Source organism: Seriola dumerili, unplaced genomic scaffold (genome assembly GCF_002260705.1).
Source record: "Seriola dumerili isolate Sdu_G_001 unplaced genomic scaffold, Sdu_1.0 BDQW01000036.1, whole genome shotgun sequence".
Taxonomy (NCBI): Eukaryota; Metazoa; Chordata; class Actinopteri; order Carangiformes; family Carangidae; genus Seriola; species Seriola dumerili.
In genome coordinates, this window is record NW_019174291.1 from 29,063 (window position 1) to 42,423 (window position 13,361).

The window sequence follows — 13,361 nt, forward strand, 5'->3', positions numbered from 1 at the left end:
GCCCAGAAACACACAGTTGAGCAGGAGGACCAGTATGGACGCATAATCCAGCCATGTGGAGGAAGTGGTTAAGGTCAAAGGTCACAGGATGACAGCATATTGATTCAATCATGTAATACATCAGGAGAAAATAGTGGATTACACAGTATAAGCAGCTAATGGGACTAATAATAGCCAAATTAATACAAAATTATGATATTTTAATATGCGACAGCCACATTGATGAGAAAAAGACACATTTAAAATTCATGGGGGGAAAGTCTTTGTGTTTTAATCCTAAAGGATACACTGAGAAATATACACTGTGGTATGATACCTAGTTTAGAGATAATGCTATTATTATTACACATATTTAATTTTAACAGGTGTTAGACAAGGTTAGACTCACAGCAGTAAGAAAGGATATGGGCTGTAAGTCATTTTCAGACACCACTTCCTGGGTCTTGTGGTTTGTTTCAGGCAGAAGGCCACCACTGGGGCCAGGTCCGGGTAGGGTAGCTGCTCTCCCTCCATGTGGATGCAAACTTCCATTTCCTCTTGTAAAGGGAATGTCACCTCCCGCTGCCTACCCCTCTCTCCCTCATGGGGAGCCATGATGAGGTTCAAGCAGACAGTCTGGAGGGAGGACAAAAAGAAAAGGGCAAAGATAAAATAACATACAGTATTAAGAGACAAGTGGTGGATTATTGTTAAGTAACTGGGATGTTTTCCTGCAAAGATAATGTTGCTGTTTTGTCTCGAAAATGTGGGAAATATGGGAACCTATGGGAACCACAGGTTTCTTCCATTATACTGGCCTAAATTTTACATAATATTGGGTCAAATAACAGTCTGCATGATGGGTGTATCTGGGTGTATTTATATTATTTTATTAATGTATTTATTTACTGACATAGTAAGTAATCAGATCCATAGCTTGAATAAAAGTAACAAAGCTGCAATATAAAAATGATTTTAACTGCATTGAACATGTCAGAGTAAAAGTACATAAAGATTATAAGCAGAAATATTAGATATTTAAGCACGCATTAATGAGTAAGTATCATGTTACGGTTTACCTGCGAAGGTGGAACTAACTAACTATTTCGTGTCTTGTATAATCAGTGGCAGTGCATCCATCATGTTTTATAAAAGCATTGTAGATTTTTAGTAGCTACAACTAGCTCTCGAATAAATAAAGTGGAGTAAAAAGTACTTGTTCCATTATTTTCCAGTGACATTTATTGTCGTTTTCACAGGGAAACACGTTATTAGCTCGGCCGACGCTAACGTTAGGTTACACGTTAGTCCCGAGTTTTGTAGCTGAAAGAGCTACTTAAAGCATATTAGGCGGTTTTACCACTGCTGTAAACTAGCTGGTAATGTTAGCCTTTGCTATGTTAGCCTGTTAAAGAAAAACATGAGGCGTCTCCAGGCTGCTATACAAAAATAAAACTCTACACACTCGGCCTAAATTGTTTTTCACGTATAAAAGGTTGTTCAGGTTAATGACACCTGTCAGTTAGCTAAATGATAACTTTAGCTGTGACTAGCTACCGAGCTAACATAAGTTTGCTAGCTATTTAAAACATAACAGACTTGTGTTGAAGTCAGGTAAACATTTGAAAGTAAATACACTCTACAACTTGCATGGGAAAATATTATTGAATGTTAAAAAATATATATTAATACAATGAGGTCCTTGCCATTTTCTATTCTCCATATTCTTCAGTCAAGTTCATCTGGTCAACATTGGACTCCACACCGGGGTCACGTTAACGTTCATCTGTGTAGTCAGGTGTTTCACCAAATCTATGACCGGGGAATTTCAGCTGTAGAATCACTGGAGACGTGTTTACATTGTGGTCGCTTTATGCTAATTTGAACCCCTCTTATTCTGTAATGCTAGGTTAGAGGATTGACTAGTTTTAACCAAAATAGATGAGGCCAAAGTAGAATAGTAGGCATAGCTAGTGTTATCTTACTTAACCTAACATCGCCCATGGTCGTCAGTTTAACCTTTTTCAGAAAAAACATGAGAGTACAGGGTCAAAGGCACTTACCAGAAAAAACGCTCAGTAGAAGTCAAACTGTTGTCGTTTGTAGATGTTTATCAGGAGCTGATGTTAAGATACAAACAAGTATTAAACTCAAGTCTTGTTGCTTTTAGAAAGGCAGACAAATGTTTTGACAGTAACAGTTTCACATTCTGGAACTTGTGCAGGAAATTAAATATAACCACTGAAAAGGTTCTGATAAAAAACAATTTGGTCAGACAATGTCAGTCATATTTTGATTTTATTTTCTTCAAAGATGAAAATTGCCCCTGCAATTGTATGTTGTTGGCCCATTGCACGTGCCTCAGTGTCAGTGCAGTGTTGATGGTACTGTATTGTTTGGTACTGTATTGACCACAGGAATAGTTGGTTAGTTGTGTAGTTGGTAGGTTAGTCCTGACAGCTCATTCATATGTGGGCGGAGATCCGCTAATATTTAACTTTTAGAGGAAAGTTTCCTACTCAAGTCTTGGCTCATTAACCTGTCTGTTATTGATTAGAGGAGCTGCTGTGATTGGTATTATTGAAGCGTCCCATTGCTCCACCTGCTGCTCTCAGATATATTGGGGGTGGGTGGTTGTGGTGGCTGCTTTCACTTCCTTTTAACAGCATGTGCACCATTTATTTAAAATGCAACAGTTCTAAAATGCGAGCAACTTTGAAAAATTTCGGGAAAAAGGATTTGCACATTTGCACCATTTTTCAACTGTAAACAATACTACAGCAACGTTTAAGTGTTTCTTTCTAAAAAACAGATAATAATGGGGAATAATTAATTAAAAATAATTAAATATTGAAGACAAAAAAATACAGTAACAATGAAGTGCTCAAAGAACTGGTAAACTGAGGTGAAATCAAGGAGGCCACTATCACTTATTTCTTCATTCTTTTTGGGTTGTAAACAAATAAATTATGAGGGACAGATCATTTTCAGCAATGGACGTGCACACACGTATTTTTTGATCACAGTGTGCGGGAGCAGCTTTAAGACCGGGGTCCAATTCATGACGAGAGAGCACTTTTTTGCCGCTGGTGTCAGATAGTAACTTCATCGATCACACCTTGCAGAATCAAGCGCCCGGCTCCTTCAAGCCGCTGAATCCTACACTGCCAGTGTCGCCAACTTGCCAAGACCCGCCCCGCTCTGCTTCTGATTGGCTAGTGATGTTTGTAACGCTCAGTGTCTGGTTAGGTTGAGAGCGAGAGCTGCTTTCCTCTCATACCATTTGTAGGTTAACTTTATTACCTCGAACATGATAATCCACAACCATGGTCTGTATTATATTAACTTTTAATTTTTTATTTTCTTCTCTCACAGCGTTACGCCTGCAGTTGTGTTTAACTTCCTTCCTTTTTGTAAAATATTGTTGAACTGTAGCATTAATATGTTTTGTTGTTCATATCTTTAAATGTAATTTTCCGTATTGATACTGCCTTGTATTGTGCAGTGTGCTTCGAGAGTGTGGTATTTGACAACGGTCATGTCAATAAAGTCTCTTTAAATTTGAATTTGAGAGATTCACCTCGGAATAAATATGATTCTACTCGGAAGATTTCAAAGAACGGACCGGGAACGGTCCCACTGTATTATTGTTCCCCTGGTCTCCGCAGCAGTTGGAGCTGTATTTGTCTTTTCCAACAGTTTTAACATGTTATTGTCCAGTGACCTCAGCTGTTACCGCCTGGAACAATGTTAAGGACTTGTCCTCGGCCTGTCTCAGACATATGAATACAAAACATCACGCTCCGGTATGAATGGAGGTCTGTAGTTTGTCTTATTCAGAGGTATCAATCAGGTTAATGAAGCTGCTGCCGGTTTCTAAAGCCGTAAACATGATGGTTCCAACCGTTAGCAGCGAGTAAACCTGAATCCTGTTTGGTGTCAAAGGAAGCGATTAACTTCCAGTAAATATGGATTCAGACAGGAGGAGAGGGGACCGGAGCTGGGACTGGGACAGCCCGCAGTGCCGTGCTCACATGGACGAGATCTTTTTCCGCCAGCATGACTACATACAGGTGGGCAGCCCGGAGCACAAAGAGTTCTGGGCTTTCTTTGAACGCTTCCAGAGGTTTAAAACAAAGAGGGACATGTCTGGGTCAGGGGGAGACAGACGAAAAGAGGACAAAGAAGAAGGGAAGGACAGAGCAAAGACTGGAAAAGTAGATCTTGGCCTTCCTAAAGAGTATGATGCTCGCTACCGGATTAATGTATCTGTGTGCACCAGGGACGTCGAGGAGCGCCTGGGAAAGTCAGATCACAGAAGCAGGCAGAGATCCTCAGGGCCAGGCAATCAGGAGATCTCAGACTGCCGTCTGGCTCTCCTGCACTTCCTGGACTTCAGCCAGAGACAGAGCTTTGGAAAGCTGGCCAAGCTTCGCCGGGAGCAAAAGAACCTGCCCATCTTCCAGTACCGGGACAGGATAGTGGAGCTGGTGCGAAGTCACCCTGTGGTCGTGGTGGCAGGGGACACAGGCTGTGGAAAATCCACCCAAGTGCCTCAGTATCTTCTGTCATCTGGCTTCAACAACATAGCCTGCACTCAGCCTCGGCGTATTGCCTGTATATCCCTTGCAAAGAGGGTCAGCTTCGAGAGTCTCAATCAGTATGGCTCAAAGGTTTGTCATCAGATGTAGATTTTTATCAAACCATATCATAGACTTGTCAAGCACAGTTTTAAAAGGAATTTGTTGACTTGTCCATGAACATTCATCCATCCAGCACATAAGATATCTAGAAGTACTCAGTCAGAGGCAACTGGAATTGTGGGAGATCTGTCATTTAACCAACTTCATCTGTTCTACTGACTGGTGGGGAGGCTCAGGTGTTTTCTCCTCCATAAGATTCACAATTAGTCAGTAGAACTAATGGAGCTTCTTGGATGAATTGTGAAACATCTTCAAGTCCAGCAGCATTTGACTGATTGAGTGACCAAAAAGTATTCAGTTGCACTGTTGCCAACTGATTATTTTCAGTAAATTATAAAGTGAAAATACTAAACATTTGCATCACAAATGTAAACAAATGCTGTTAATTTTGTTTAATAATCAAGATGTATTTGTTTTTGTTAATTAATGTTAATTAAGCAACCAAGCAAGAAATATGAATGTATTACCTTAACTGTAGTAATGTGTGGAAAGCTATTTCCCTCTTTATTAACATTGTATAGTGTAAATAATTAATCAAAAAATACAGAAACATAAAGTAGTAGAAAATGAAAATCATGAATTGCAGATTTAGTCAAATATATTTTTCTTATTTTTGCAGCAATGCAATAAGTACTTATTTGAAAAAAGAAACCGCATTAGAAACACAATGCTTATTTTCAGGTGGGGTACCAAATCCGCTTTGAGACCACCCGGACCACAGCCACCAAGCTTTCGTTCCTGACTGAGGGGCTGCTGCTCCGACAGATCCAGCAGGACAGGACGCTGGCTCAGTACCAGGTGGTGATTGTTGATGAGGTGCATGAGAGACATCTCCACTGTGACTTCCTTCTCGGGGTCCTGCGCTCTCTGGTGGCTGAACGCCCAGACCTGCGACTCATCCTCATGTCAGCCACCATCAACATCAAACTATTCTCTGACTACTTCAGCAGCGCTCCTGTGCTGCAGGTACCAGGCAGGCTGTTTCCTATACAGGTAAGCAGAGGACACACTGTAATTACAGATGTAAATATGCATCTCACCAGAAGAAATCTGTTTTCAAAGCAACTAGTTTTGGTCCAAAAAGGGCTGAAGGACATCTATCCATTACTATCAAAAATCTGAGAATAAAGGGTTTTTTATTTTTAATAATAATAATTGAATTAAAAAAAAAAATCTTGTTGATAAATAAACAATATAATGACAAAAACACTTCTTCAAAAACATGTTAGTTTAATATATTCTTGGTAGTCTAGTGGTTGGTCTCGAATCACAAATTTTAAATTGCCACCTGCAAAATAAATTTGAAAGTTATTAAATATATATTTCTTTCCCTGTTTCCTGTACTAAGGTGATATACCAGCCCATTCCACCTGAGGAGCAGCCATCACGTTCAGAGAAACTGGATCCCAGACCATACCTACGCATCCTGCAGGGCATCGATCAGCGTTACTCCCCTGAGGAGCGTGGCGACCTGCTCCTCTTCCTTAGCGGTGTAGCAGAGATCTCCACCATCCAGGAGGCCTGTCAGATTTATGCCACACATACACATCGCTGGATAGTCTTACCTCTGCACAGCACGCTCTCATTGGCCCAGCAGGATAAGGCACAGTCAGCTTTGTTTGGATATAACGTTTGAATCTGATATGCTAGCTATAGTTTATCTGTTCTAACTCTCTGTTACCGTGTTGTTGCTCAGGTGTTTGATATTGCTCCTCCTGGGGTGAGAAAGTGCATTATCTCTACCAATATTGCTGAGACCTCAGTTACGATCGATGGGGTGCGTTTTGTGGTCGACTCAGGTATGGAACTAGTAGTACATTCATAGCTACCTAAAGAGTCCGTCCTTATAAACCTAATTTTGTGCAGCCTAGCCTTGTTCAAAATCACAAAACTCAATTTTGAATCTAAAGAGTATCACAAAGGTTTCAAAGATACCGTTTTGTCAAGCTGAACTTTATCTTTGAAGAAATTTAAATAGCAAACAAAAAAAAATATATATATACGACCCAGAAATAGAGCAACAACCATATCATTGAATTGTTCTGTTATTTGTTCTTTCATAGGAAAGGTAAAAGAAATGAGTTTTGATCCTAAGGCAAAGATGCAACGCCTACAGGAGTTCTGGATCAGCCGAGCCAGTTCTGAGCAAAGGAAAGGTCGAGCCGGTCGTACAGGTCCAGGAGTGTGTTACCGCCTCTACGCTGAGTCTGACTACGACGCCTTCGCACCTTATCCTGTGCCTGAAATCCACAGAGTGGCTCTGGACTCCCTCATTCTCCAGGTCTCCAGGAGAGCAGTTCTTTTGAATTCTTCCCCTTCCATAGTTAAACACTAGCTTTATTTATGCTGTTTTGCTCCTGCAGATGAAGAGCATGTGTCTTGGAGATCCACTTTCGTTTGTCTTCATTGATCCTCCTCCAGCTGCTAGTATCCAGACAGCAGTAACTTATCTAAAAGAGCAGGGGGCGCTTGACAGTCTTGGTGAACTGACCTCTATCGGGAAGTTGCTGTCACAGCTGCCTGTGGATGTGGTCATAGGTAAGATTCCCTCCACCAAAACCAGATTGTAGGTTTTTTCAGTTTTCTTTTTCTATCTGTTCTTTTAAATAATAATACAATGGTTAAATAAAATGCATACGATGAAAAGGCACCTTAGCGTCATGTAGGGCTTGGCCTCTTCCGGTTGAGGTCAGTGTGTATGTTTGTGTTCATTCAGGGAAGATGCTGGTACTGGGCTCTTTGTTTAACCTTGTGGAGCCCGTGTTGACAGTGGCAGCAGCCCTCAGCGTGCAGTCACCTTTTCTGCGCAGCTCACAGCACAATCCAGACTGTGCCACTGCCCGCCAGCCCCTGCACAGCAACCAGGGAGACCCCTTTACCCTGCTCAGTACCTTCAATGCCTGGGTGGAAGTCAGTAACAGAAACATTATGTGACAGCGGCTTTTTAATATAAACAAATTGCACACTAATAAATGATGGTTTTCACTGTACTTAAAACAGTTTGTGTTTGAGCTCAACAGGTGAAGGGAGAGAGAGGTGGTGGCTCGAGGAAGTGGTGCAGGAGGAGAGGCTTGGAGGAGCAGCGACTGTATGAGATGGTCAACCTACGCAGACAGTTCAAGGCAGGCTACTGACACAGTAGTTCACACATTAAAAAAAAAAAAAAGTTTGACCAGTTTTTTGTGTGTGGGTATTATTTCCAAGTATGAGCTTCCTCTCTGGTTAACAGGCGTTGCTGAAGAGCCATGGCCTGCTGGAATCAGAGCACAGTGCTCCCTCTGGTGGTGACCGTGGACAGCGCAGGGAGAGGCTAACGGAGAGGAGGAAGCTGCATCAGCTGAAGAGAGAACACGAGCAGCAGGAGGGCAGCAGACGTAAAGTCCTGAGGCTGGACGAGGGCCAGGACGGAGACTTGTCCTCGGGATCAGACACAGAGGAAACGACCAGAAGAAAGAAGGACAAGGAGGGATCAGGACAGAACATGGATTTACAGGTGAACTCAGAGTCACGATGTAACGTGGAAAAAAAGGTTACTCTGAACCTCACGTGCAACATTTAACACTCACAAATAAATTAACATATATAAACTCTATATTGCAATATTGTATGATATATAGGGTTTGTACAACTACAGTAACTGCTGGGACCATGTGTAGTAAATACTGAATGCACATATCCTTAATATTTTAAACCGAGCAGATGTATGTTTCACTAAGCAGAATTAAGCTGTTTTCAGAAAGACCTAGAGGGGAAGTTGTGTGGTTTCTGGCAACATTATATCACAATATTATCTTTGTATAAAGTGGAAAAGTGCAGCGCATATGGTGTCAAGGCCAAGGTCATTTTTTACAGACGAGGGTACGTTTGTGTCTTTGTGCATGTTTGAGATGGTTACACTGTCTGTGGTGCTGTTTGGTCTGTGACAGGAGGTGAAGTTCAAGTTGCGTCACAACATGTCAGAGCTGCAGGAGGCGGTCACCATCAGTCAGGACCTGTCCTCCCGCCAGCAGGCTTTGCTTAAGCTGCTGCTCTGCCGAGGCCTCTACCCTCAGCTGGCACTGCCCGATGAACACAACTCCACCCGCAAGGACTCGGAGCAGGTCAGGCCTCCTGCTGCACCTACTCCCTCTATTAGTTTTAATGATACAATAGGAGGGGGGGGGGGGGGGGGGGTCTGTGTCAGTAAAGCAGTTGTTTACCATTCTACTTTGTGATTTTACATTGTGTAGGTGTTTCACACAAAGAATAAGCAGGGAGTGGTGATTCATCCGACCAGTGTGTTTGCCAGTGACCCAGAGGTCTTACATGTGCCTGAGGATGACTGCAGAGAAATGGGTAAACCTCTAAAACACCTTCTTTAGAAGTACTACATGTAGAATCTTTAAACTTCATTCATGAATGAATTACCCTAAAATGACCCTATTATCAAGGTTAATTGTGTCATCTGTTTTCACTCCATTGGTGTGGCTGTTTTATGGATTTTATTTGAAAGTTATAGCTCTACAGTGAAAGCCGAATCTGGATAGAAGTTAAACTCAAAAAAACAAGAAGGCTTATTTCCAGTTTCTTCCAAGGGAAAAGAAAATGGAGAGCAGTATCAGGAGACTGAGCATGACAAGAGAGGCAGACACATGCAAAAAATACAGAGTCATAATTTACTGCTCATAAGAACAAAACACACCTTTGAGTTACATTGGGAGATTAATCCAGGAAACGTTTAATGAAATCCACCGTGACGAGACATTTGAACTCAGTGGTTCAAACTTGATTTCTAAATCATTTTAAAGCACAATGTAGGGAGAGCTTTTAAATCTAGAAAAGACAACATCTGTTGCACTGATTTGTTTTATTCGTGATGATGTTTCTTAAATCTTAGGCCAATTTCTCAAAACTATTTTCTTTATGTGGTAGAGACTAAGTTAATACCTGGTTGTTCTGCACTTGAAGAACTGCGCCCACCGTTTGTCGGTTTCATTTGTTTGCGGTTACTGACTGCTACTGACTCCAAATTCTCCACATAACATCTATTCCCCTGCCTCCTGATCCACCGATGATTTCTTTTTTTGTTTTTTCTTCATGTGTTTGTTCCTTTCACTCTTCTTATTGTGTGTGCCTCTCATCATATCTCATCTGTCTCTCCCTCTTTGTCTCTGTTTCCTGCCTGCAGGGCCTGATCGAAAGGACAGCAGCAGACACCAGCTGCTAGCCTTCGTCACTCTGTTGGAGACCAACAAGCCATATTTGTCCAACTGCGTGCGGGTTCCAGCGCTGCAAGTTAGTACAAGATGTGGGATGTTCCTGTTCCCACCACAAACTGCTGAATGTTTTCTTTTCCTGGATTATCCCTGATAATGTTAAATTCATCTGATGATAAACCCATATGATCCAGGGTAGGCTCTCCTGTTATCCATTATCAATACACTGGTTCCTGCACTGCAGTATTATTGGTATACTGGGACCAAGTAACACTGTTTTAATTATACGTATGGATTAGAGGTGCTGCTCTTTTTGCATAAGAGCATTATTTGAGTTTTCTTCTTGAGTTCAGGCACATATAGTAGAAAAAGTATATGTGATTGTGAGTGATTCCTATTTCAAAAACTGTTTTGCCATCTTAAGGGTATTTTACACAGATATTGTTATCAATTATATAACAATTTTAACCACAAAATACTGGATTAATTGGTTTAAACTGATACTCACAGACAGCGAGACAGCTCAGAATCTGCCATTTAATTACATTTCCTAAATGTTCAATTCAGGAAATGGGCAGAAAATGTAAAAAAAAAACTGTCAACTGTACAGAAGTCACTTTAAATACTACCGCAGATTTTATTTTTATAATCAGATTTTTTTTTGTTTTTTTGTTTTAGTACAATTTTGACCCAATTTTACATACTTCAATATTATGTCACAAAACAAACTACTCATATAATGTGTCATCATCATTGAGGGAAATACCTTTCGTTTATCATGCTCTAATCTGTAACTCCCAGCTCTGGTCAGGTCACACATGATGCACTGTTATTAATTTTGTGTGTACCTCCATGACCTCACCAGGCTCTGCTGCTGGTAGCGAACTCTGTGGACAGTAATGCTGACTGTACGCGTCTGGTGGTGGACAGCTGGCTGGAGCTGGAGCTGAGGGAGCCAGAGGAGGCCCTGAAGGTGCTGTCCACAGCGCTTACTCTCAGGGCTGAGTGGGAGCGCCTCCTGCTGGCCCAGCTCGGACAGAGCACAGTGGGAGGACCAGCAGTCCAGGGGGTGTCCCGCAGAGTTATGGAGAAGCTGAGTGAAGGCCTGGTCCGCTTCCTGCTCTATACTGAGGTACTGATGCAGTGCTGACCCGGTGGTTACAGGATAATATTGCCCAAAAACAATAAGTAGCTCATACACATACTGGTGAATATGCATTGCTTGTGTCTGTATTGTTCATTTTTGTTTTCCAGACATTCTCAGTGACTCAGATTTTCATTCATCTTTATACAATCTCATTATATACAGTATACTGTCTGCACCTCCTGTGTACTTCTTACCTTACTTCCCAGGTCAGTTACAGCCTGCGACGACTCACAGCTTTCCAGACCCAGAACCTGTACATCGGCCCTCAGTCTGAGTCTGAGCTGTCTGACAGCAAAGCTTCACATCTAAACCCGCTGTTTCCAGGAGTCGAGGCCAAGCCGCACCCCATTAAAGGAGGCCTGCGTGTCAGCAGCTCCTTCACCTACAACTGTCTGGCTGTGAGTCTGTCTCCATGTTTGGATATGAAATTTCCATTATATTTATTTGTGGAACTTTGGGTCAGCTGTACCAGTTCACATATGCATAAGTTAATCGTCATTATTTCATTTGTATCACCAAATGTTAAACCAATCAATTAAAGACAGCAATTTCATGTCTTTCAAAGGTGAGAGGTGCCAGTATCAACATGATTTTTCTGGATGTTTACCCCATAGGTGGAATTTATTTGTCTCTGGGGATCCAGAAGTCATCATAGATGACAAACAGAGCAATTTATAACTTTTGAACACTGGATTGTCCCTTTGCACATTATTTGTCACCTCATCATCCTCCAGATGAAAACAGACATCATCAAAATGTTTTTTCTGTCCGAGTGTAAAGGTGTTGAAAGGTGGTGACATACACATTACTGAGGTTAAAGCTTGTTACTTCAACAGCTGAACAGAACAGAACTAATGGACAACATTAGTCAGGGTGAATTCAGTTTCCTCAACAAAAGGCTTGAGAAGGTATTAAAAAGGCTTAAATTAATTAGTTTTTATTTAATCCATCCATCCTTCAACTTTCTGCTGCTTATCTGTGTCCATGTGATATAAATATCAATAAATCAATGTACTTATTAAATAATAATACTAAATAATTGTAGGCCTTATTGTCCCTATTGGTTTTTCCTCATTGTTAAAAAAATCCTCCTAAATTTAATTTGATGAAGAGTTGTTAAACAGATCAGCTTCCATGTATGAAGAAGTGTAGTAATGCATGTATGTGAAACAGGGTCTCACGTGGCAACATACTTTACCTGAATAAACAAAGGTTACAAATAAATAGAAACCAAATAAAACAGAAAGATTTAATTCCCTAAAAAGATATCTTATCTATATATTTATATCGTGACTCAAACATATGTATTTATATTACTCGTGCTTAAAGAATAAGTGCTTAAATGAATATATGTCATTTGGAGTTGACTTACACACATATTATTAAGTATCATCGATCCTTGTGTTTTCACTGCATGATTTTTAGGACTCTAAGGACCTCTACAGTGAGTGTTTACGCACTTTCTGGAGCTGTCCGAACTGTGACCTCTACATGCCTCTGACTCCACTGGAGCGCATGCAGCACGAGGCCTCCTGCAGGCCAGCAGGAGAACAGCAGCAGGCGGAAGAAGGTTAGAAACTCCTTATGTTATCTATTTTGAAGTATCTTTCTGGTATTAGATTACTTAAACAAATGCACAAGCTAACATACTCAGCAGCCGACAGATAATTGGTGTGAGATTAATAATTTGAGACTAATTGAGGGTATGTGTTGTGGTTTTCAGAGCCTGCAGATGAAAAGCCAGGCTCATCGTCAGTGTCCAGTCTCACCAGAGTTTATCACTGTGATGTCTGTAATGAAGACTTGACCCTCACCCCAACTGAGATCCTCAAACATAAACGGCAGCACATGTACTCTGCCAAGTAACAGACCACTAACTGACCGCAGGACCCAAAGGACAACAACTAATCACAACTTTTGTCTGTTCTGTCGAGGATACACTGAATTAATGGAATAACGTCTTTTTTTACCATAACATTTGTGACACATTTCCTTCCTTTTGTACTTGAGAAACTTTAAATTAAAGTGTTGTTACTTCCCTCTGATGATAACCAGATATATTTTCTGCCACCTTCTGTATAGTTCTGTTCCAATAGGGGATATCCACATTTGTAAAAACCAAAATCCCAAAATAGTCCCAAGATAGTCCAGTCCCAAAATAATTGTTCCAAAATTTAAGCGTATTATGGTGTTATTCAAAGGCTGGAAATATAGTAAACCTTTGCTTAACAAAAGAACACGCTTAATGTTTTTCCAGATTCCTTTGTGAGCCTCGTGGATGTTTTGATACAGTGTTTGGGAAAAGGCACAGTCAGTTAATGACATGTACGAGTGAGA

The 13,361-nt window shown here is 41.0% G+C and overlaps 1 protein-coding gene across 1 annotated transcript; it reads left to right on the plus strand.

Moving 5' to 3' along the window:
- Positions 1-3,724: 3,724 nt before the first annotated feature.
- On the plus strand, positions 3,725-13,361 carry dhx34 (DExH-box helicase 34). Its single transcript, XM_022738618.1, has 16 exons — positions 3,725-4,652; positions 5,364-5,675; positions 6,031-6,285; positions 6,379-6,481; positions 6,746-6,963; positions 7,046-7,220; positions 7,399-7,592; positions 7,703-7,804; positions 7,912-8,175; positions 8,609-8,782; positions 8,912-9,017; positions 9,850-9,956; positions 10,743-11,009; positions 11,231-11,422; positions 12,450-12,594; positions 12,748-13,361. The coding sequence occupies exons 1-16, from the start codon at positions 3,948-3,950 to the stop codon at positions 12,888-12,890; spliced, it is 3,462 nt and encodes a 1,153-aa protein (XP_022594339.1). The 5' UTR covers positions 3,725-3,947; the 3' UTR covers positions 12,891-13,361.

Bases quoted from the DNA above. Each gene is read 5' to 3' on its own strand.
- dhx34 (XM_022738618.1), top strand. From the start codon at position 3,948: ATGGATTCAGACAGGAGGAGAGGGGACCGGAGCTGGGACTGGGACAGC. The intron at 6,286-6,378 runs GCACAGTCAGCT...GTTGTTGCTCAG, and splicing joins CATTGGCCCAGCAGGATAAG to GTGTTTGATATTGCTCCTCC. The intron at 9,957-10,742 runs GTTAGTACAAGA...TGACCTCACCAG, and splicing joins TGCGGGTTCCAGCGCTGCAA to GCTCTGCTGCTGGTAGCGAA.